Here is a 25,737-nt window from a genome sequence, read left to right on the forward strand (position 1 = left end):
GGGAAGGGGGTGTCATTTCAGTTTGGAAAAAGTACAGAAGCCTACGCTCGCGCAGAGACCGGCAAGGCAATGGTGTGATTCACATGAAGCAATGCACAGAATCGCGTAGCAGAAAAAGATGCTGCAATGCAAAAGCTGAGGTACCCTGACAAGTGCCTACAGAAGTCGATAAAAAATTCAATAACCTAGAAGAAACGGACACGTTCTTACAAACATATAGCCTTCCTCCCGTGTTTCCCAGAAAATAAGACCTAGCCAACCATCAGCTCTAATGCATCTTTTGGAGCAAAAATTAATATAAGACCCGGGTATATTTTACTATAATATAAAACAGGCTCTTATGTGACATGATATATGATACAACATAACATAACATAAATCGTGGGTCTTATATAAGACCGGGCCTTACATTAATTGTTGCTCCAAAAGACACATTAGAGCTGATGGTCTGGCTAGGTCTTATTTTTGAGGAAACATGGTAGGCTGCATCATGAACAACTGGAAAATCTAAATGGACGAATCAACAGGAAGGAAACTGAATCAGTCATCCGAAACCTTCCCAAAAGCAAAACTCCTGGACCAGATGGCTTCACTAGTGAATTCTACCGGACATTCAAAGAAGATCTAATACCAATCCTGCTCAAACTCTTCCAAAAAATTGAAGAAGAGACAGTACTCCCTAACTCATTTTATGAGGCCACATTACCCTGATACCAAAACCTGGTAAGGACAACACAAAAAAATTACAAACCAATATCTCTGATGAATACAGATGCAAAAATCCTAAAAAAAAATTCTAGCAAATCGAAAGCAACAAAGCATTAAAAAGATTACACATAACGACAAACTGCAGTTCATCCCCGGGGTACAAGCATAGTTCAACATATGCAAATCGATCAATGTGATACACCACATACACAAAATAAAGGAAAGAATACATGATTATATCAATAGATACAGAAAAATCATTTGACAAGATACAACATTCATTTATGATTAAAACACTTAATAAAATGGGAATAGAAAAAAAACACCTTAACATAATGAAAGCCATATATGGCAAACCCTCAGCTAATATCATAATTAATCGTGAAATACTGAAACCTTTCGTTCTACGTTTAGGAATATGACAGGGCTGTCCCCTATCACCTCTGCTTTTCAACATAGTGTTCGAAGTCCTCGAACAATGAGGCAAGAGAAAGAAATAAAAGGCATCCAAATTGGGAATGAAGACGTCAAATTGTCACTCTTTGCAGATGACCTGATGCTATATATACAAAACCCTAAAGATTCCACCAAAAAGCTATTAGAAACATTAAATGAATACAGTAAAGTTACCAGCTACAAAATCAACATACAAAAGTCCATTGCATTCCTATATACTAACAATGAAATCTCAGAAAAAGAAACTTAAAAAAAGAAAAAATAAACAATTCCTTTTGCAATTGCAACAAAAACAACAAAAATACCTAGGTATAAACTTAACCAAGGATGTGAAAGACCCATGAACTAAAAATTAGAAGACATTGTTAAAAGAAAATGAAGAAGACACAAAGAAATGGAAAGACATTCCGTGCTCATGGATTGGAAGAATCAACATAGTTAACATGGCCATATTACCCAAAGCAATATACAGATTTAATGCAATCCCCATCAAAATCCCAGTGGCATTTTTTAAAGAAATAGAACAGAAAATCATCAGATTTGTTTGGAACCACAAAAAAGCCCCGAATAGCCAAAGCAATCCTAAGGAAAAAGAACAATACTGGAGGTATCACACTCCCTGACTCTAGTTTGTACTACAGGGCTACAATAATCAAAACAGCATGGTATTGGCAGAAAAACAGACACGTAGACCAATGGAATAGAATTGACAACCCAGGAATAAACCCAGGTGAAAATGGACAGATAATTTTTCACAAAGAAGACAAAAACCTACAATGGAGAAAAGACAGCCTCTATAATAAATGGTGCTGGGAGAATCGGAAAGTCACGTGCAAAAGAATGAAACTAGCCTGCTATCTGTCACCATGTACCAAAATTAACTCAAAATGGATCAAAGACCTAAGCATAAGACCTGAAACAATACCCTGCACAGAAGAAAACATAGGTAATAAACTTATGGACCTTGGGTACAAAGAGGATTTTATGAATTTGACTTCAAAGGCAAGGCAAGTAAATGCTAAAATAAATCAATGGGACCATATCAAACTACATAAAAATCTTCTGCACAGCGAACGAAACCACTGACAAAATAAAGACCCAACCAACTGAATGGGAGAAGATTTTTGCAAACAATGGCTCCAATAAGGGGCTAATATCCAAAATATATAAGGAACTCATGAAACTCAACAACAAAAAAACAAACAACCCAATTGAAAAATGGGCAGAGGACCTGAAGAGACATTTCTCCAAAGAGGACATACAAATGGCAAATGGACATATGAAAAAATGCTCAACATCACTAATCATCAGAGAAATGCCAATAAAAACCACAATGAGATATCACCTCACCCCAGTCAGAATGGCTATCATCAACAAGACAAATAGTAACAAGTGTTGGAGAGGCTGTGGAGAAAAAGGAACCCTCATACACTGTTGGTGGGAATGCAGACTGGTACAGCCGCTATGGAAGGCAGTGTGGAGGTTCCTCAAAAAATTACGAATAGAATTACCATATGACCCAGCAATCCCTCTCCTGGGTATCTACCCAAAAAATCTGAAAACATTTATACATAAAGATAGGTGTGCTCCAATGTTCACTGCAGCTTTGTTTACGGTGGTCAAGACATGGAAACAACCAAAATGTCCTGCGATAAATGAATGGATAAAGAAGTTGTGGTGTATATACACGATGGAATACTATTCGGCGGTAAGAAAAGATGAAATAGGAACATTTGATCTTGAGAGTATAATGCTAAGCGAAATAAGTCAGACAGAAAAAAGTTGAGAACCGTATGATTTCACTGATATGTGGTACATAAAAGAGAAAAAAACAAAAAGAACAGGAAAAACAAAGAATCAAAACTCATAGACACAGACAACAGTGTAGTGGTTACCAGAGGGTAAGGGGGAGAGGGGTGGTAGAAGAGGGAAAAGCGGGTCAAATATATGGTGATGGAAGGAGAACTGACTCTGGGTGGTGAACACACAATGTCATATATAGATGATGTATTACTGAATTGTACACCTTAAATCTATGTAACTTTGTAACCATTGTCACCCCAATAAACTTTAATTTAAAGAAAATGTTGATTTACGTTGAAACATTTTACTCAAATCCAAATGGTCATGGTCTCTGCTTCCTTTTACTACTAATTGAAGATAATAATATTTTCCACAGTTTCCTCTTGAAATGAAATTCAGTTTGTTAAAATATATATATATATATATAAAATATATATTTATATATTAAGGGTGACTTGGTGAGAGTAAGGAAGAGAGAAGCATAACAAACGGGAAAATTTGCGAGTTGGATTCCCTAAAACTTAATATTCCCGTAAATTTCATAAGATATTCATGGTGTTGATATAATTTTTGCTGAATGAATTGCATTCTAAGCTGTTTTAAACAGTGTGTATGAAAAAGTCCAATGGCAGCTATACAAACAATTTAACTTTTTTATTAAAACGATGTAGCTGTAGGATGTATACTCAGTTTAACTCAACTTCTAACATTCAAGTAAGGTCAATTGTACTGACATTTTATCACATTGGTATATTATCATTCTGTGCTTCTAAAAAGTTAGACTAAAACTTAAAGTTTATATCTGTTAGGAAATCCTACAGTTTAATACTCTCCCACATCTTGTCCTATGAGTAACCACTATATGTTAAATGCTCCAGGATTTTGTTCCATAATTCGAATATTTCTCAATAAAACCAACAATGGACAATATGAAAGTAATTTTTTTCAGGCATTACAATAAAAGATAGAAGTTTCAGCCCTTGTTATAGAAGTTTCAGTAGATATTACAGTGAGACAGTTCGCTGCCATTAGTTCCCATGTGACTGTTAATCTTTACCGTTCACCATAAACCATCATGGTTTGGTGGCCTCCGTTAGGTTAGGTCTTCTCTGTTATTAACTCAATTGTTTCCGATTTTAACTCTCTGCTTGAAAGGAGTAAAATATGGACCAAGAAATATTGTTAAATCCCAGTGTCGTATTTATTCTCACTTATCTTGTTTTTTTCTGTCATATTTACAGTAAGCGGTAATTTTGAGTTTGCGAGTCTCTATTTGTCACTTTCCCCCCATGTCTTAATTTGAAATAGGCCTGCTGCACTAAAATGACATGCAGTGCTATAAGTTAGTAAACATTTATTGAGCATCTACTTCGGAGATGCCGCCCTGGCACTGAGACTGTAGGGACAAATGGGGCGTATTCCTTGCCACTGAGGAACTCAATCTAGCGGGTACATAGAGAAACAAACAATTAAATAAAAAATGCAAATGGGTATGTGCCACCTCGCTAATAAGGCTAATGTGCTACTGTGACGCAGAAAAAGGTGAGAGTAATTTCGTCAAAATCGGGCAAGAGAGACTGTGGACCACTACACAGAGGAAGCAGCATTTACAGCCCAGTACGTGTTTCATTTGGTCAGCATTTACTTTCTATATGTTTTCCAATATGTGAGCACGAATCTCTGTTGTATATTTTAGACCACAAAGGAAGCAAAAACGGAACTGAAATATATGTAATAAAATAACTCCAGACAAGGTCTGCAAACTTTCATTGACTCTCCCATCCAGTTGTGCAATTCTTATATCATTCTGGGCCTCAGTTTCTTCAACTGTAAAATGATGAATTTGGACAAAATGCCATCTTGGGTCCCTTTTAGCAGGAACTAGATTATCTCTAAAGCTTCTGCCAGCTCTAGAGTTTCAGAAAATGGGTTTTGTTTGTTTTTCCGTTCCCCTATATTTTTACTCTGCTATTGTTTTACTTTTTTCTTTTCCTTTATTTCATAGATGTTTTTCCCTACAGTATGTCATCTAATCCGAATTTTTATCATTATTAATCCTGTGAAGAAGTCTGAGTGGATAAAAAAGTAATCAGTTATTTACTATGAAATGGAAAAGTGGCAGATATCAAAAGGTATAAGTTGGTCATTAAATTTTACAATAATTGATTTAACACATAAGAAATTAACAATGTTTATAGGAAACGTAACCAGCTTCTCTTTTGTAGGCTGGCACTAATATAACTGAAGTGAACCTCCTTTTGGATTTACGCAAAACCAAAGGATTAATAGTGCCCTCAAAGACATTAATGTAATTTTTCCCTATTGAGGGGAATAGTTTTATTAAACTTTACTAACCCCTTTGGTTTAATCCCTGGAGCTGACCTATAAAACATTAGAGGTTTTAAATCAAACCGTAAAAATCCTCAAAGCTGAAAGTTAAAGGGATAGCCATAAGGGGGGTAAAATAATGAAGGATTTATAAATTATGTCTAGTAACTAGCAATGCTTTATACAGCATAATATCTAGATATCTATTATATGTATTTATATATGCACATATGCATGTAATCTTTAAAATTAATCATTGGGAAAAGGTAACTGTGGCTTATCTGAAATATCTTCAATATTTTAAAGGTGTCAGAGTATCTATAGCAACCTTTTTTCTCTCTCTCTACAGATTCATTGGTATGTCAAACATGAATGAGAGGACTTGCAGATTTGTAACTTAACCTCGAATAAAATGACCAGAGAAATATTATTTTATTAATCTCACTGGTAATAAAATTACATCGTACTGTTTGATTCTGAACTTATTCAGGCGGGCTATGAGAATATCTGTTTAGAAGAAAGTTTGCCCCTCTCCCCTCTCACCCTGCCTGTCTGCCTCCTCACTCCTTGAAATACCAACTAAATAGATAAATAAAGACATGAAACCAAAACAAAACAAAACCAGTCCATAATTCTTTAGGCGATACTTCATAAATTTTTCCCACCCAAGTAGCCCTAATGGAAGGGAAGATTGAACACGTACCCCTAGGGATCCGCTGCAAGTGTGAAATTTCTGTGAAGTCATCTTTTTTATTTTAAAAATTCATGTGTACTTTGCATTCTACTCCATTACACATATATCTGTTTCAATATAGAAATGATGTGTTTTTCCCCAATATCTTTGAGTTGCAGAGCTCTAGTAAAATATGCTAATTTTACACTATAGCTTTGCAACTTTCAAGATACACAGAATTTTAGAAGCTCAGCTTTAAAAGGAATATAAGTAATTATAGAATACATTTTTCTATGGATCTTACATATATCCTACCTTCAGTATCCCTTTCACTTTGACATAATTTTTTCTTTGTCAGTTAATTGAGGCCTATGACTTCAGTTATTTGCTATGCCAGACAGAAAAGCTCCTTCCTTACTCTGTCAAAACAAGATACTCGAATTCTAATAATTTAGTAACAGAAAGAAAAAGTATTAGTAGTCATACAGTTGTCCCTAAAAATGAGTTATATAATTCAATCATTAACTGAATTAGTTTCATCTTATTTGTCTCCAGTGTAAAAAGAAAGGTCCTTTTTTATTTTAGTTTTCAAAGGCAATCATTTCACAAGGAAATAGCCCATCATCCGATGAAATGAATTATGTGGTGTTGATCTCTATTTTTCATTTTAATTTTTGCTGGTGGACTGTGGAATATAACAAGGGTGCCAACAAAATGCATACAAGTGGACACTTTGGTCAATGTTGCTCAAACAGTAGTTCGCCGTAATCAGAAGTGTCTGGACGCTGATGGTAACCACTTTGAGCACCTCTTGTAATTGCAGAAGTCAAACGTGACTTGCATTCATCTTTTGTTATCAGTATATATTGAGTATTACAATTTTAATACAGTTTTTTCCTTTCTTAAAATGTGTATTTGCGGGGGGGCGCCATCGGTATATATGCTATACACAGTACTGGAGGTGACAGGATGAGATTGAAGCAGGACTGAAATGTATGTTAAGCAAACAGGGTAAGTTAGACGCCAGTACCAAGAAAAAGTATAAATAAAAGGTAGTTGGCTTGTTTCACCATGATTTGTTTTTTTTTCCTGCAGTCTAAATTCAAAAGTATTTTCTCCTAAGACTTTGTAATGAAATATGAGGAAAAAAATAAACAATAAATAAAAGGATTCTGAACAGTGATTTGAAAAATGAAGAGTCAGTTGTGTTGGAGGACAGGGCAGGTGAGATTTCCAGGCATGGGATACAGTATGAAATCAAACACAGAGACACAATTATTAGAAAGGACTAAAAACGGCTCAAGAGAAAATATGTCCGGGCACACTGAAATAAGAACTAGGAGGCAATGAAAGCAGGGTGCCAGCAATCGGAATGTGCTTAAGAACTTTTTGAGTTGAGAACTCTGAGCCTGAGTTTCACAGAGGAAAAAAAAAATAAAACTAGTGAAAATAATGTGAGAATGGGGATTGCTGAGGCCAAAACAGTGAAATAGGAAGAGGATTTCTGGCAAAATCTCCTGAATACACTGGCAGGAAGAATACACAGTAACAGATTTTGCTCTTGAAATGGATAGAGAGGAAGAAGTTGGTGATATTGTAAAAGAAAAATATGAAAGGATTTACCAAAAGCCCAAACACAGGAAACAAATAGAACTGAATATATATAACACATTCTTAGCCGAGCCTGGAGGAACTATTGGAACCCTTACGATCATTTCCTTCTAATAAGGCAATAGCAACAACTATGATATCCATAGTATTATATCAATTACCACCACTACTACTGCTACTCGTGCTGCAGCAACAACTGAATATTTACTATGTGCTATACTGCATACTCTGAACTCATTTATATTATTATAACTGTCATTCCCATTTTACAGATGAGGAAAAAAAACTTGAAAGTTTAAATTACTAGCTCAAGGTTATAGAACTAATAAGTAATAGAGCTAGGATTAGAATTTTATATTATCTAACTCTCAAGGCTGTGCTCCACAGGCCTCATCAATAGCAGCAGTGGCTAAAAGTCTACGATATGACATAGATTTAGACACGGACACACATATAGATACATAGATGTAGATAAACAGGTATTCAGACTTAAAAATCAAAGCTGATATAAGCTTCATTCCAGATTTCATTACAGTTATTCCAGATTATTTTGACTAAAAATGTGTTTATCAGATATATTCACGTAAAGTATCCTCAATGTAAGAATTAAAAACCACCGTTGTATAACTGACAGATCATTTTATTTGAACATATCCTTGGCATGCTTCGTCTCAAAATCTTTCTGAAATTGAATCTACACACTGAGCTAATAAAATTTAGAAAAAAATTCTGGTAAAGGGCAATGAAAAAGGAGTAACAGCCCTGTAATGATCTAATTTCACAATTGGTCTGATTTGTGACATTTCTCATATTTCAAATTATAATACAGATTTTCTAAATGTTGTTATTATTCCACTTTATTTACATGTTAGTAAATATGCCTCTAGTCACAAAGGTGTGTGTTTTTAATCCACGGACCAAGATATAGAAATTCTTTAGAAAAGCACCTGCCAGAAAGCTGCTATTATAGTTGTAGTGAGTATAATTTTCCATAACATCATCAAGTTCTTTTTATTAAAAAAAAGAAAAGCAAATAAATAGTACTATGGAGTCACAGTTGGTCTCCTAGTGCTATTCTGGTCCTTGGACTACAAATTGCGACCCACTAGATTCAATTAAAGAAATATGGTGACGATTTGATTGACAATACCAGACCAGCAGAGATGACAACGAAACAATATTACACAAACAATATTTGGGGCTTTATAGACACACTGTTTTCCCCTTCAAAGGGAACTAACAGGTTTGTATGGATTGTAATAAACTTGGTAAATGTATATGCTTTTGAGTCCTTACTGAAAGTCCTCAGAGTTAGAGAGAAATGGAATTACCACAGTACAATTTAAAATATAAAATCTGTGGCATACTTCTCTTATCTAAGAGGGACAATGTACTTCTCCACATATATAATCTCACCTTGAGAAAGTATTTCCTTTATCCTCCTGTCTTTCATTTTTCAACTTCTTGCAAGCAGAGACAATACTCACTAACCAACAAAGCTAATTAGCTCGAATTACAACTGTGGAGACATTTTTGTTCCATTTCCTATTCCTCAGTGGTGCCAAGTTGTGCCTATTCTAATCCTTCAATGATGACCACACTGCTTAGCACGACACTGAAATCTCTGAGAGAATCACCTTACTGTTCCAGCCTTACAGTCAAGCACTCTTCCATTCATCCTAATACATTCTGCCACTCGGCCTTGCTCATACTGTTTGCTCTCTGAAAAGTATGCCCTTTTCCACACCTGTAAAAATCCTATCCTCATGTTTAATCCCTTTTGGACTCTTCCATGAGGCCTTCTCTTATCTACCAATTTAGAAGTACTTTCTCTGTCATCTAAACCACAGTACATTATCTTTTCATGTAGCACTTCTCATATTGATCCTTATTTTATAAAGTATTTGTACGTATGTCTTTCTACTTGCCAGATTTTAAATACACTCAAGCAAAAACAGTCTGACCATCATTTTGATATCACCAAAAGACCCATAGTATGATTCCTTTGCAAACAATACAGTCCCGTGCTTATGAAATGAATGAATGAACGTACTATCTGAGCAGAGATATGAAAGTTCAATAACCTAGCAGTGTTAAAAAAATAAAGCAAGTCAAAAGCATGCCATTAAAACACACTATGCTATCAAATATAAGCTAATGGAAACTGCGTTTTCTTACATGAACAAAGAAACAAAAAAATTTGATCAATGTTTATAGATTATAGATCCCACCATTTAAAACATAATATTAATACTTTGGTAAGGAATAGTCTCAACGCAGTTACAAATCAATTACCTTTGCTTGCACTTTCTACATTTTCCAGTTCTTCAGGAAATTTCAGGATATCCCGGTATTTCTCCTCACAAATTTCAGCAATAAAATGCAAGAGGGTTGTTTTCTGATCTGCTGATTTAGTATCTCTGATCTGCAATGAAATGACAAAACTTTTAGTATTTGCAGTAATGCAAAAAGACTTTTTTCTTAAACAAGTGGAATGAATGAATGAACTCAATTCATAATAACTAGTTTAAAAAAAAGATTGGGGTAGGTTCCGAACGGGGTCTAGTAACAATGCTCTGCATTTTAAAATGAACTCCACATTTTAAAAGCGAGAAGGATGACCCAAAAAAGTGAAAAATTAAACTAGAATGTATATTATTCGAAATGTCGAAATTAATATGGCAAAATGAATGCTTTGCGTGAGAAAAGAGCATTCATTTAAGTATTGATAACAAGAGTCCAAATTAATGTGTGCTTGTTTTATCGGCATTCTGTTCTTTGCTTTATCACAGAAATATGTCCTAGAAAACTGATTTGTTTGTGAAGTTACATTTATTTCTAGCCATCAATGATGCAAATGAATGTTAAAGAGTAAGCACACTTTACCCTCCTTTACTTGCATGGGCCATCAAAAAAGAAAAACTGATGATTTCTTACGTGGATTTATAAAGAGAATTTGACCACACAATTGTGATCATGAGAGAAAGTTTATTTCTCTGCTTACATGTTGTATTTCCTTTTCAAAGACACTGAAAACGAGATGCTACAGTTAGAATGATAAAAATCTTTTAAAGTACAGGGCAAAAAAAAAAAAAAAACTATGATGAGAATCTAAGTGCTTTCTTTAATATAACTCTCACACTAGACTAAGCTGCAAACAAAATCAAGGATTTACTGAAAAACAAAGGATAAATATGGCATAAAGTATCAAGTTTTCTCATTCTACTGGATGTTTTAATTCTATAATCCGTAGATGATGGGTTTGTCTACTGATGTTCATATTGATTCAGGGGTTTTCAGCTTTAAGGATTACTCTATTTAGAATAAATGAATATTCTTCACAAACAGGTTTATGAGAAGGCTATGGAGGATACTTAGGTAATTACAGAGTAATTTAATCCTTATTGTTTTAGTGACTAAGAACAACAAAAAAATTTTCATTTAATTAATCCGGCCCATACTGAATCTGTTGTGCACTACAACTTTTAAACAACTGTTTATGGCCAAATGATATGAACAACTTAAAAGAAATATCAATGTCAAGACTCAAGAGAAAACAGCCACAGGAAGCATGATGCTGACAGTTCAAGAGGTCACAATGATTCCTTTTAGAATTTCTAGGATTACTTCATCTCACATAGGTAAAGTATTTAAGACTTGGCATTATCATGCTGATGAACCAAACACTTGTAAGCAGGACAAGGTTGAAATGACACAATTCAAGGACATGCTATTAAGAACAAAAAGCAACAAAACCCTCAAGGACAATTTGTCTTAAGTAAGGCTTGCAGCTGTAGAGAAATCAATGGGAGGCTCACTTTCCTAAAGAGAGCTCTTTACCTGGGATTATGGTGTTATATGTTCACAAAGTATGTTGTTTTCAGAATACTCTGTATTCCAAATGATAAGGAAATTAATAGCTTCTTTCTCTCTTACAAATTACTTGAATTTCTAAATCCTAAAATCCTAAAACCATGAGGTGCTTAGGGAAAATTCAAAGAACATCTTCCAAAGGGAAAGGAAATTGATCTATATTTTATGAACTTTGTGATGACAAATACACACACACACCACCACCACCACCACCACCACCACCAACAACAGCCCACCTACTTTTTCAGGACACCGAATTGTACAAGCCTATTATAACTTTTTTTAATGCACATGGCCAACACTAGAAAGAAAAACACAAAAATAGAAAAGCATTGTGCTCATACGTCATATGTCATATGAGCATATGTCAATTCTATGGGTGATTTAAAACTTCGGCTTTGCCATGCATACTTACGAGCGCTTATTTTTCAGAAACCATGTTTAATTGATAAATATTTACACAGTATCAGGTCCACTAATTTAATTTCTGTCAAGAAATTTAGTAGAATCAATGGTTACATTTAAAAAAGATAAAGTATAACATTTCAGATTATTAATAAATAAATATCTTGGTATCTTTGTTCAAATCAAAGAGTGGCAGACAGAGAACACATGTACTTTTTTAGAATTGCAATATTCCCTTCAAAGCATGGGTAAACATGGCCACGCTACTGTCCTATCAAGCTGAGAAATATCTCGGTATGGGAGACAAAGTGTTAAACCTGTGTTGCAATATTTAGTTTTTAAATAACCACACACAGAGAGTCCATTTTTAGGTTTTGAAACGGCCCACTTCGGACCCCAGGAAAGAGGCCTTGCAATGTCCCTGGCCTTGCCTCTTCCTGCCCTAGAGCTTAACGTTTGAAAAACCCCCTCCTTCCAGTTTGAGCTTGATATGTCCCAGGTCCAGTTCCTTGCTTTAGATAATTACCCAGAAACCTGTGCTTGCTGCTGATCACAATCTCTATGGCCTAGCATTCTTTCCAGGTCACTGTCATCACTGCGCCTGGGTTGATGACCACGTTGGAGAGCCACATCGCCAGAGGGAGGAACCATTATGTGGCCTCTGGAGGAATGCCCAGATTTTCCTTTAAATACCCCCAGCTGGTCTGAGAATGTGAAGGCGGATTTTGGAGGTGTTCACCTGCTGCCTTTTCAGACCACCGGTGCTCTGATAATGAAGGCTTGTCTATGACCCAACTCCTGTGCGGGTCTATTGGCTGAGCGGGGCAGGGCAGCACGAGACCTGGACTCGTTCGGCCTCCAGTTTCAGTTTCAAACTGGCAGGGAACAATCATGACAAATATGTGGTCCTTTCTATTTTACTCTGTGTATGACCCTTAAGCCAATCATTGAAAAATAAACATATTATATTACAAACAAGGGAAAAGAACTTTTACTTATTATAGGATATTTACTTTGTATTATCGTGTCTTTGGTCTCTCTTACCACCTTTACACCATTCCCACATTAGCCGTTGTCTCTCTCAGGACCTATGGTGTTGTTCAATGTCAGCACAGAAAGTAACTGAGAACATTCACCTTCATCAATTCTAATGGCTAATGGCATGTATCCAATAATTTGCTCATCCGAGTGGTTAGATGGGTGTGTGGGAGGGGGTTGGGGATAAGGGGAAAGGTGAAGGGACTTGGAAGCAGCTGGTAACCACAAGATGGCCTCAGGGTTTTTCTTTTGAAAATTAATTTGGGGAAGGTATTCTATAATGTTGTAAAGATTTTGTTGGGTATCCGATGGACATGCGTCCTATTTGGGAGACCACCTCAGGGATACTGTGGATACCTGATCATGGCATTGTACATCAGAAGCTAAACATTAATGAATGCCAACTATAATTTTATATATATAATGTGATGGTTCAGTGTGAGGTCGGAGGGATAGTGGATGGGGGGAGGGGGGTTCACAGTATGAGGGATATAAATGATGAACGTCTAAGTATTACCTTGTTTTGTACACCTGAAACTAATAAATAAATTAATTAATTAAAAAAAAATAATAATAATAATTTGCTCATCCAAGTATACAGGCAGGATATACACATCTCTCGGGGTAGTATAAAAGTAATCTAATCTGAGCTTGTACAAAATACTTCCAAAGTATTTGGGTTAGCTTATTAATAAATCTGATTTCCACTTGATATCTGGTGAACTAGAAATTGTGTGAATTTTACATTAACATCAAATATTCCAATAACAGTTGTCCAGATTGCCTAAATTGCAGTGGTGACTACCCTGTAAGCATTTCAAGGTTTGCCCCAACCAGGAGTCAAGAGCCTTTCGGCATCCCTGCTTTCCCAGTCTCCCTCTCATCAGCCACAGTTAGGCAGGGGTGTGATGAACATAGGACTTTTCTTTAAAAGATGCAAAAGGATGAAAAAAAAAAAAAGGTTACCCTATAATCCTCTGTCTTGCAAATAGTTTCAAACAATAAAAATACATACAGCAGTTCCAGAAATTGGAAATCTTCAAAAAATTTCAAAACGTTTTATATTTTAACAAGCTGAGTGATCGAGGAATGGTAACAATAAAAGTGAGATAGAATAACTCACTATATTCACTGATAAAGTGCCATCAGTTAATAAACCATGCAGCAATTTTATTGTAATCATCTGACCAATAAATGTTACACTTAAAGATTAATAATTGAATTTGTACTGACTGTATCTCCCTAATCTTTAATAACTTCCTGAAATGGTACATGAATACAAAAATACCTTGAAGAGAATACCTATTCCTAGAGCAAACTCTGATCATTTCTCTTTTTTCTAATAAATATGAGTGCTATTATGAAAGATAATATTTTTATTTGACATGTTCAAATACATTTCTAGAACTTAAGTTAGGCAGACAGCAAAATATCTGAATATCTGAACAACTAATTTGGCATGTCAAAGATGTTTTTTATTTCATACACTCTCCTTCCAGCCTGAGACTTTGTGCTTGGACCTCACTTTGAAATCAGGCTCTGTGAGAACACAGAAGCCAGCACACAGCCAGAGGGTCTGAGATGACGATATTTTAATCATCTACGTCAGTCGCATTCAATCTTTCCGCGAAGGACCCCTTCTGTAGGTAATTTTCCCCTCTGCTGAGATTTAATCCTATTTCTTTTTGCTCTGTCCTCAGTGGGAACTGAAAGTAACAGGGCACCATCCATGGTATAACCACCTCTCACAGAGCGAAGGTGCCCTTCTCATGTGTCCTGTTCTCTAAATCAAACAAGTTCAGTTAATTTAACCTCACCACACAGACGTTAGTTTTCAAATGTTGAATTTGGTAATTAAACAACGGTAAATTAAACATTTTCTGTTAATGTTATCATTAAAATTAATGCATTTTAATTAAAATTAATGATTTTTAATCAATGCATTTTACCACTACAAATTGATTATAATCTATATATGAATGTGTGTGTGTGTGTGTGTGTGTATATATATATATATATATATATATATATATATATATATATACATATATAATGGACTATAGGACTATATAGGAATGGACTGTTTTATATTACGTACATCCATATATCTAGGAATGGAAACTATTATAGAATATACATGTGAATAGAATAGTTAGAATCCATTTCAAGTTTCCACTGTGAAAGCACCTGCCATGTACTAGAAGGACGTACAAACTTCTTTGTTTCGCACCTAAGGCCCTCGTAAGCTGGCCCTTGCCTACCTTCCTAACCTGTCCCCTGCCGCACACCCTTCTCTTCAGTCCGGTTACAACTCCTTGAACATACCACACAGTGTCATACCACTGTGCTTTTGCAAATCGTGTTCTCTCTCTAGACTCCCCTTACTTCTCCCTCCGTTTTTTTTTTTCTGTCAGGTGAATACCTACTCATATGTCAAGACAGTCCTCAACCAGCACCTCCTTTCTAAAGACTTCTCCGACTCAGGATTAATTAACCTGCTTTTGCTATGTTCCTTCACTATAAATATTTCAACAGTCGTCTCTTCCAGTTAATGTAAGCTCTTTTAAAGATAGAGACTCTGTTTTCTTATTTTTTTTTTTTCTCCCCAGAGTACGTGGGAGAATGCTAGAACCTACTAGGTAGACAATAAATGTTTCTCCATGAAGATTTTTCTCCACATAAGCACTCCTTGCATGTGCTATACACCAATACTTCTAAATTAACTGTGTGTGTATGTGTGTGTGTGTACATACCCATATACTCAAACAGGATGACTACAAAGCTAGCCTTTGCCAGTACAACATATTTGACGAGGTGGGAGCGGACGCCAGAATGCAGTTAGAACGTGGCTTTCAGGAAGTGGACCATCATACATTGGGGTGGGGGGGGCAGGATAGGAAGACAGCAAACATGAATGCAGAAGTACATTCAATGATGTACTGTGGGCCAGGGACTTTGCTGGAAACTTGGGATCAGAGACAAATAACCCCCAGTCCCGTCAAAGTTTCAGGGAGCTTAGAATTTATGAAAAAAACACAAAATTATGCAGAAAAGAGACAACGTAGGAGAGTAACTTGGTGGCAACTGGCAAGGATTGATAATTGAAATGATAACGAGGGCATATGTAAAAAAAGGCAAAGAAAGAACAGATTCTAGACACAACGTGAAGACAAACAGGATTAAGTCATTAAAAAGAAATAGCTGGGATGAGGAAAAAGAAAAAATCAAAGACTCCAAAAGTTTTAAGTTCTGGTGATTGAAAGAATGGTTGGAGCGTGTTGGAAACAAGGAAAAGCGATGACTCTAGAGTGAGATGACTTTAGGAAAAAGGGGACAGCTCATTTTCTAAACACCTGGAGATAATCTATGAGAAAGTGATCATGGCCATTCCATTCTTTCTACTTCATTTTATCCCATCAGGTTTCACCTAATTATGCTTTTTAAACATCCACATGACCATGTCACTCTCTTCCTTCAAAAAATTCAATGGTTCCCTACAACTCATATAACAAAGTTCAACTTTCTAATAAGAATAGTTATTGAGCACAGATTTTGGATTCAGACAGAATTGGGTTTGAACTTTGACTCTACCATTCACTAGTGGTTGTGTGACTTACTAGTGAATTACTTAAACGCTCTATGCCTCAGCTTTCCCATCTATAAAATGGGCATTCGATAAGTATTTATGCTCACAGGTGATAGAATTGAATAATGTGACACGATCACATCCTCATGCAGATTACAAGTGATGAGCGTCTACGTTAGCTTTCCATCTCCACACACAGTCATTGCTATAGCCTACAAGTCCCTCTGTGCTCTTGTACCCACTTAACACCTCGATCCTATCTCTAGCTCTAGCTATTATCCCTCACCACCCCCTTCAGCCATGCTGGCCTCCTCACTGCTGCTCCTTAGATTCACCAGGCACGCCCCTCATTCAGAGCATTTATGAGTGTTTTTTTCTCTGCCGAGAGAGTTTCCCTCTTACTAACCTGCATGGCTAGTTCCTCCCCTTTGGTCAAGAGCTATACTTACAAGTCACTTTCTCATTGTGGTCTTTCTTAGCCACTCTGTCTCAAATTGTAATCTGCTCTCCCAACACCTCCTACCTCCGCCTCCTTTTAGTTTCCTCCACAGCAATTATTTCTAATATACTATATAATCAATTTTCTTAATTACTGTACTTCTCTCTCCACTAGAAAAGTCAGCTACACAAGTATGTGATTTTTTGGTCTGCTTTGCTCACTTTTATATTCCCGGCATCCAGAACAATGGCTCGCACATAATCGGCACTTAATATACGAGGTCGGACAATTAAGTTCGTGAACTTATCGCAACAATGTCGCTAACCTTTTTTTGATAGCAGAGGGATTACTCATTATGAATTTGTACAAACTGGACAAACAATTAACCAAGTTTACTATGTGGAAGTGCTAAAAAGGCTGCGTGAAAAAGTTAGACGAAAATGACCTGAACTTTTCGTAAACAATGCATGGCTCTTGCATCACGACAAGGCACCAGCTCACGCGGCACTGTCTGTGAGGGCGTTTTTAGCCAGTAAACAAGTAACTGGAACACCCTCGCTACTCACCTGATCTGGCCCCCGTTGACTTCTTTCCTTACCCAAAGATAAAGGAAATATTGAAAGGATGACATTTTGATGACATTCAGGACATCAAGGGTAATATGACGCCAGGTCTGATGGCCATTCCAGAAAAAAGTTCCAAAATTGCTTTGAAGGGTGGACTAGGCGCTGGAGTCAGTGCACAGCTTCCCAAGGGGAGGACTTCAAATGTGACCATAGTGATGTTCAGCAATGAGGTAGGTAGCACTTTTTCTCGGAAGAGTTTGCGATCTTAATTGTCAGACCTCATGTATTTCTTGAATGCACAAATGGGTGAAAGTTTTGCCCCATTTGCTATGTTCTTCCTGAACCTAGGTGCTCTACGCCCGTCATCACTTGGTAGTTATCTCACTCCTCTTTTAAGGGGGAGGGGAACCAACATTTGTTACCCCATCTATCGTGCATATGTGTCAGGCACTTCCATAATGCTTTATATGCACCACTTTTTAAAAAAAGTTCTCTGCACAATTCAGTGAGTTAGTTATCAATATGTCCATTTTATAGTTATCAATATGTCCATTTTTAGAGCACTTACGTAGCTTGAGCTAGGTCACACAGCTAATCAGAGTTGGTGCCAGAATACAGCCAGGTGACTTAAGTATACTGGGTATTTAATACATACCGGAGTGAATTAAGTGTCACGGTAGATGAAGAAGGTGTGTGGGGATGGGCAGAAGTAGGGGAGGAGTCATTTGGGGAGACTGGTGCTAATGAGTCTTTTTTAAATTCCCTGAACAGAATTAATAGATTGTTTTTGTTTACCCACAGTGATTTATATATATTCCAGTCACAGCATTTGTTCCACAATATATAATTGTGTTTACACAGTCAGTCTCACCTATCAGATTGTAAACTCGTTAACAATGAGGGCTTTATCAATTTTGTTTCATAAATGTTCATTGAATGAATAAATGCTAGAGAGAGGACGAAGATAATTAGAACCGATTTGATGATTAGAGAAATATTCGGTGACCTTTGAGCACAGTTTCAATACAGGGGTGCAAAATTAAAAGAATGAACAGCCAGAAGGAGGAGGTACTATGTAAGTTAATTTATTCAAAATATTGACTGTGCATGATAACTAGATAATAGTTGGGGGAGGGGGGCAGCAGAGCGGGCAGCTGGAAGAGGCTAGTGACAAAGTTACTGTAATTATTTGTCCCAAATCAGTTTGGCATAATTAGGCCTGAGGGGAGGAAGCAATGGAAGAGTTAAGGGTTATAAATCATGAGAAAGAAAAATGGATGTGCCCTGACTATTTCACGGCTTTTCAAACCCTGGTCCCTGAATGAGCAGTATCAGCATCACTTGGGAACTGGGTAGAAATGCAAATTTCGGGGCTGCACATCAAACCCACTGAATCAGAAACTCTCAGGGTGGGGTCCAGCAATCTGCACTTTAACATACTAGGAAAAAATTCTCATGTCACCTCCAGGTGATTCTGATGCATGCTGAATTTTGAGAACCATTAGATTTTGAAGGCGATTTCCAGGCAGTGAGATGCTTGACAATTGTCCACAGCTTGCCTAGACCCTCTCGTAATTACTTTTACATGTAACAAGTTGAAGTGTCAACATAATTTGAAAACTTAGTGTCAATTTAAAACCAGAGAGGCCTTGCCTAGCAATTTATGACATATGAAGGACAGAATCACTATGAATGTTCTTAATTAATTTACATAAATGAGACTAATTTGCATCGCAATTTACCATCTAGTCATCCGAGATTAGATGACCCAAACAATATGCTCTTTGCTGTGAAGATTCTAGACACATTGTTCATAAGTCTCCTAAACTGTCCCTCATCCTTCACCTAAAACTATATTGAAAATACACTTACATCACGCTGTAGGGTGTCTTGTCTACTGTGTATTACCAGAGTGATGGACCAGATAACACGGCAGATCATTCATCTTCCAACTTTAACTCAAGCTGAAGACTCACTTCTTAGCGGCCAGGGTGCATTGTTGCTTAAATATATACGCAAGAATTTTGAATGATAGTACCATATTTTAATGGCAGACACCAGGTTTCAATGCTTTCCATAAAAGTCATGTACTGCAAATGTATTTCAATGCTCCTAATTTCTGGGCTAACGTGCATACTGGTTGTAAGGAGAAAAACGTGTTGACCCATATGCCAAACAGAGTTTCTTCACGTGAATCTGCAGAGATCAGAACTCGGCGGGGGAATTTAAAGGAAAAGAAGGCAAAAGGAGGAGGCATCACCCTTACCCGTGATACAGGCACGCTGTATCTGATACTGTGTTTCCTGTGTTGGCAAGCCCACTGGGGGCTGAAGGCCAAAAGTACGATAACGTGTTCACATACTACCGACCGGCACATAGGAGCACAACTGTGGGCCTTATGCCCTGACTTAAAGGAAATCGTATACCCAGCTTGCAGAGCGGCACAGAATCATCAGGCTGAGTAAAGGAGCAAATATCCAGTCAGCTACAGGAAAATGTTCTCTTCCAGAAAGAAGCAATAATGTGCAGGAGGAACACCAGGTTTTCTTACACGAATGACTGTAGAATGGATATTTATCAGAGATGAAACTGATTTTCATAGAAAAGAATGAAAGAAATGAAGTAGTAAAACAGTGTGGATATTACTGAAGGAAAAGTGTCGGGAAACATTTAAGCAGGTCTCCCTTTGAAGTGAATGCAAATGTGAATGTGAGATAAATGTCTATGCCCATAGATCACATCTGCAGGAAGGCCTTTCAGACACCCGCAGTTTCTGCCCTTAGTGTTTACACAAATGGTCCTATGAAACTCAGCAAATTTATCAACAGATCCTACTCTCAGGAAAAGCCTGCACTGCCTAATCCCTCTGTGTCAAGGAAAGAGTTCTGACAGATAGCAATACGACTCAGTATACATTCATATCGGATTGTCCTTGGAAAGAGGAGAGAGTAAAATGCAGTGGCGGAATCTGGCTGAGTCATTGGAATAAACCCATCGAAACTACCGGTATGATCAGATCATTCAACTTCATTTCTTTTAGCAGAATTTTCCCCTAATCATGGCTTCTCTTCCCCTATTATATTTGTATATTCATGGGACAGTTAATATCTAAGCAATCATGAATGCTCCAGTGCTGCTTGCCAGTCTCGATACAGCACATGAATTCTAATGTTGGTCTCCTTTATTTAAACAAATTAAGTCCTGTGCTCTCTGCAAAAGACAAATTTGTTTGCAAATTACTGCTTTCTTCAACACCACCATACACCGCAATAACACTGAAAAAGATAATGCATTTTTAAGGATTACAATTACCATGAAGACATGAGCTCTGCAGCTCTGAACCAGCCAGGTTTAATACATGCTTTCCTGGTTTTATTTCTAAATCTGTCACCAAAAGTGCTTTTCTGGGTGCTGTATGACCAGGGCTGACATTAATTCAGCCAAATGTAATTTGTAGTGGATAGATGTCTTAATTCTTTATGTAGGCTTGATCGTTCTTGTTCTACAGTCTCGATGTTGGTATTATAATGGCATTTCCAACAAAGGGGGAACAGATGATACCAACTGTGTAAAAGTAAAGCAATTTAAGAGTTTTACATTTGTTAGCTTAATTTATGGTAGCAATCTGTGAAAGGAGAGCTTAAACTTGATACCATGACAACATTAAATGGCATAAGGATTCATATCAACTGTCACCTTCAGGCCCAGCAGCGCATCTGTGATATTCGTTTCCCAGAAAAGACAAATTTTGCTTTCCTGCTCTGCCTGCCCCACCTCTCAGCATTCTCCCTTCTAGCTCCACTTACTCCAGCAGAATGCCGTATATATATAAGCATTAGCCTGAAATAGCCAGGACCAGTGGCAAATCAACAACCATTTATACTTATTTTAGGAAAGGCCAGAAAGAATTAATGAATTACGCCTATACTTCTTAAGAGAAAAGCAACTCTATACTTTCAAGTGCTCTTCGGTAAGCAACCTGTCTGTAGTAGGCTTGCCAAATAGAAATTCCTCTGAGAATAGTTTTAACAAAAATCAAATTATTTTAAATTGGTATAGAAATAGTTTGCAAGCATGAATATCTCTAAGGTGTTAAGTAGTTTCTTCTCAGAAATGGTTTAAGCATTTAACTAAACCTTTTTTTATTGTCATGAGCATTTTACTTAACAAAACTGTTTTATATGCATGAGATTTGAGAGTGGGTGGAATAGTTTTTAAGGTTTGTTTTTTTTTTCCCTGCATATAGCTAGAAAGACTATCACCACTACCCAAAGAGTGTATAGAACTGACCTTGCTACGTATATACACTGTAAATAAATGGCACTTGGTGGTTCAACATTAGTGGTTTTAGCTATTTAAGAACAACTCTGAAAGGTCCAAGACATGGGATGTTGCTAAAGTATAATCAGAATTTAGCACTGAGGAGCAGCGAGGTAGGGGTGAGGTATTTAACTACTATGCTGATGTCTGTAGCTTTATCCATCCATTCATTTGTAACATTGTATAATATCCTATCATATGAATATAAATGAATAATTTTAGGTATAATCTCCTATTGAACATTTCCATGATCTGGTTTCACTTTTTTTTTTTGGGGGGGGGTCATGATATACATAATACTACTGTGAACATTCTTTTACTACAGTAAAACATACCTAAATAAAATTTACCATTTTAACCACTTTTAAGTGTACAGTTGAGGGACATTAAGTACATTCACTTTGTTGTGCCATCATCACCACTGTCCGTCTACAGAACTTTCCCATCATCCCATACTGAAATTCTACCCATTAAACAATAACTCCCATTCCCCCACTCCCCACCAGCCCCTGGCAACCACTATTCTACTTTCTTTCTCTTTGAATTTGCCTATTCTAGGTAACTCATATAACTGGGATCATACAATATTTGTCCTTCTGTGACTGGCTTATTTCCCTTAGCATAATGTCTTCAAAGTTCATACGTGTTGTAGGCATACAAGAATTTCCTTCTGTTTAAAGGCTGAAAAGTATTCCATTGTATGTATACAGCACATTTTGTTTATCCATCCATCTGCTGATGGACACTTGGGTTGCTCCCACCTTTGGCTATTGTAAACAATGCTGCTGTGAATATTGGTGAACAAATATCGACTGAAATCCCTGCTTGCATTTCTTTTATGTGTACACCCAGAAGTGGAATCCTGCATCATTTGGTAATGCTATGTTGTTTCTGAGTAACCACCATACTGTTTTCTAAAATGGCTGCACCATTTTATATTCACACCAGCAATGCACACAGGTTCCAATTGCATCAGATCTTCACTAACACTTCTGTTTTCTATTTTTTAGACAGTAGCCATCGTAATGAAGTGGCATCTCACTGTGGTTCTGATTTGCATTTCCCTAATGATTAGTAATGCTAAACATATTTTCATGTACTTATTGGTCAGCTTCTTCAGAGAAATGTCCATTAAAGTCCCGTGCCCATCTTTGAACTAGGTTGTTTTTGTTGTGGTGGTTGAGTTGTAGTTCTTTATATAATATGCATATTAACTCCTTATCTGATATGTGATTTACAAATATTTTTACCCATTTTGTGGGTTGCCTTTTTAGTATGTTAATAATATCCTTTTGTGCTGTGATCATTTTTATATATGTCTCCAAAATCCTTATGTAAGGGTCTATCTAAAGAATATATGAGGAGTGTCATTTTTGGGTATAGTATCTTCAACATTTCTAGATAGTACCAAATTATTTTCCAAAACAGAGGTACCAAGTTACATTCTCACCACCAGTTCCCTTTGATTTGTGTTCTTACTCATACCAGATACTATCAGAACTTTAATATTTTGTCATTCTCATGGGTATGAAATGGTATCTCATTGTAGTTTAATTTAATTGTAGATGTGAATGTAAAATGTTACAAACACTTTGGAAAACAGTATCTTTTAAAATTAAGCCTATACTTTCCATATCGCCCAACAGTCCCACTCCTAGGTATTTACCCAAGGTAAATGAAATTTACATCTTGTACATGAATATTAATAGAATTATTTGAACAACCAAGAAGTAGAAACAACCCAAATGTCCATCAACCGATGAATGGAAACAAATGTGACATATCCATACAATGGAATATTAGCAATAAAAATGAACTACTGATATATGCCACACATTATGCTCAATGAAAGTCACACCAAACACAAAGTAACACAAAAGACTACATTACTGGATGATTCCAGTCACATGAAATTCTAGATAAAAGGCAAAACTATAGTGATAGAAAAGCAAATGAGTAGATGCCGAGAGCCGGAAGTGGGGACTGACTGCAAAGCATCACGAGGACACTATACAGGTTGGTAGAACTATCCCAGCTCATGACTGTGGTGGAGGCTACACAATTGTATGCAGATAATGAAATTCATCAAACTGTATACCTATGAATGAGTAAATGGGAGTATGTCAGTTATACTTTGGTAAAGTTACCTCTAAAAATTACAGGTTAATTTCAAATGTCCCTTGGTCGTGAATTCGTTTTAGGTCTGAAATAATCATAACACAACAAAATCCTAAGGCGATGCTTTCAGAAGTTGAGTGCACCCTGGCCTTTCTCATATACTTCATGGAGGCTAAATTTGGAAACACAAAGGGGTTTGAATGGACCAGGGTGATGAAAACTCCTTGGCATCATGCCTCCACATCTCTCCCCAAATGCTTTCCCACTTCCCTCAGCACAAGGTGCCAAGCAAAATATTCTGTCTTAACATAAGAATCAAGCTATTTGCTTGAATTTTAAGGTTGAGTTCCTTTCTCTAAACAGTCATCCTCTGAATAGCTTATATGTCCTCACAGTAAGTTGCTTGAATATTAGAGTGATCTTTCACACAGAGCATTAAATAGTGTCTTCTTTCATTCTTATTTATTTGAAAAGTTTCATGACATCGTCTTACTAAAAGAAATATTATTTGATTTTTTGCCCAATCAGTGGATCAGGAAGGGTACAAACATAAAACATATAACAGTCACATACCGATTTTCTCTGAAAATAAGACCTAGCCGGACAATCAGCTCTAATGTGTCTTTTGGAGCAAAAATAAATATAAGACCCGGTCTTATATTATGTTAGATAAGACCCAGTCTTATATTACAGTAAAATAAGATGGGGTCTTATATTAATTTTTGCTCCAAAAGACGCGTTAGAGCTGATTGTCTGGCTAGGTCTCTTTTTCGGGGAAACACGGTAGTAGTACCACTACTGTTTTGAGTAGGTACTGATTAATTTTGCCCAACATTCGTTAAAAAATAGTAACATTTAACTATAGTAGAAAGTAAGTAGCAACTTATGAGAAGCAGTATTAAAGATACCCTTATTACAACATGAAAAGGAAAGAAAGAATTCTGAGAATGCAGATATAAAAAAAATATATTTTTTTTTAATGGAAAGATTTTGTGTTTGTCCCCATGACAGAAGTCAAAACACCCAGAATCTAAGCGATTGTTGCTAAAGTATAATGGGGCTGGTACTGTGCTTTTCCTTTGTAAAGAACTGGGACTGCTTTACATTATGGGCTATCTTCGAATAGCACGTTACTCTCCTGTAGTTACTTAACCAGTACTTATAGCAACAGAGATTTTTGTTTTGTATGTATGCTATTATACGAAAGCCATCTTCCTCCAATCTCCCACCCCTAACTCCCTTCCCCTATTTCCCTACCTGTCTCTTCTTTTTGAATTACAATATTCTGTATCGGGCAACTAGCTCCAAAGGCCCTCAAGGACAGAGACGTACGTTTTATTTCTTTTTCTCCTTGTAAAGCATCTAGCACAGGGTTCGACAGAAAATCACCGCTCAATAAATGTAGCCAACTTGCTGGCCCCTTACTAGCTAAAAAGTACTTATGTGTACTGCTGACCCTTGTACAAAATGGGTTTGAACTGGGTGGGTTCACTTATACTCGGATTTTTTTCAGTAAATACAGTCGGCCCTTCGTAGCTACAAGTTTTACGTCCGCAGATTCAACCAATCATAGATCAAAAACAGTATTTTCATTTTCCTGATCGCAGTTTCCCAGCCACAGATCAGAAATACAGTTTTTGACCCGGGGTTGGTTGAATCCGTGGGTGCTAAGGACTGACTTTTTGACCCAAAAGATATATGCGGATTTTTGAATGTGCAAGTGGCTGCACCTCCAGCCCCCACACTGTGAAAGGGTCAACTGTACATAAATAGTCCAAGACTCCCTAAAATTATCACAGAGATAACTGGATGT

The 25,737-nt window shown here is 36.7% G+C and overlaps 1 protein-coding gene across 2 annotated transcripts in view; it reads right to left on the reverse strand.

The window, feature by feature from the left end:
• DIAPH2 (diaphanous related formin 2) overlaps window positions 1-25,737 on the reverse strand; it is an 842,313-nt gene that overhangs the window by 384,069 nt on the left and 432,507 nt on the right. For both annotated transcript variants that reach the window (XM_081043893.1, XM_081043892.1), the window contains exon 23: window positions 9,875-10,004. In XM_081043893.1, coding sequence (XP_080900019.1) covers window positions 9,875-10,004 — 130 coding nt within the window. The remainder of the gene's footprint in view (window positions 1-9,874; window positions 10,005-25,737) is intronic.

The sequence above is a fragment of the Rhinolophus hipposideros genome (genome assembly GCF_964194185.1).
Source record: "Rhinolophus hipposideros genome assembly, chromosome: X".
Lineage (NCBI taxonomy): Eukaryota > Metazoa > Chordata > Mammalia > Chiroptera > Rhinolophidae > Rhinolophus > Rhinolophus hipposideros.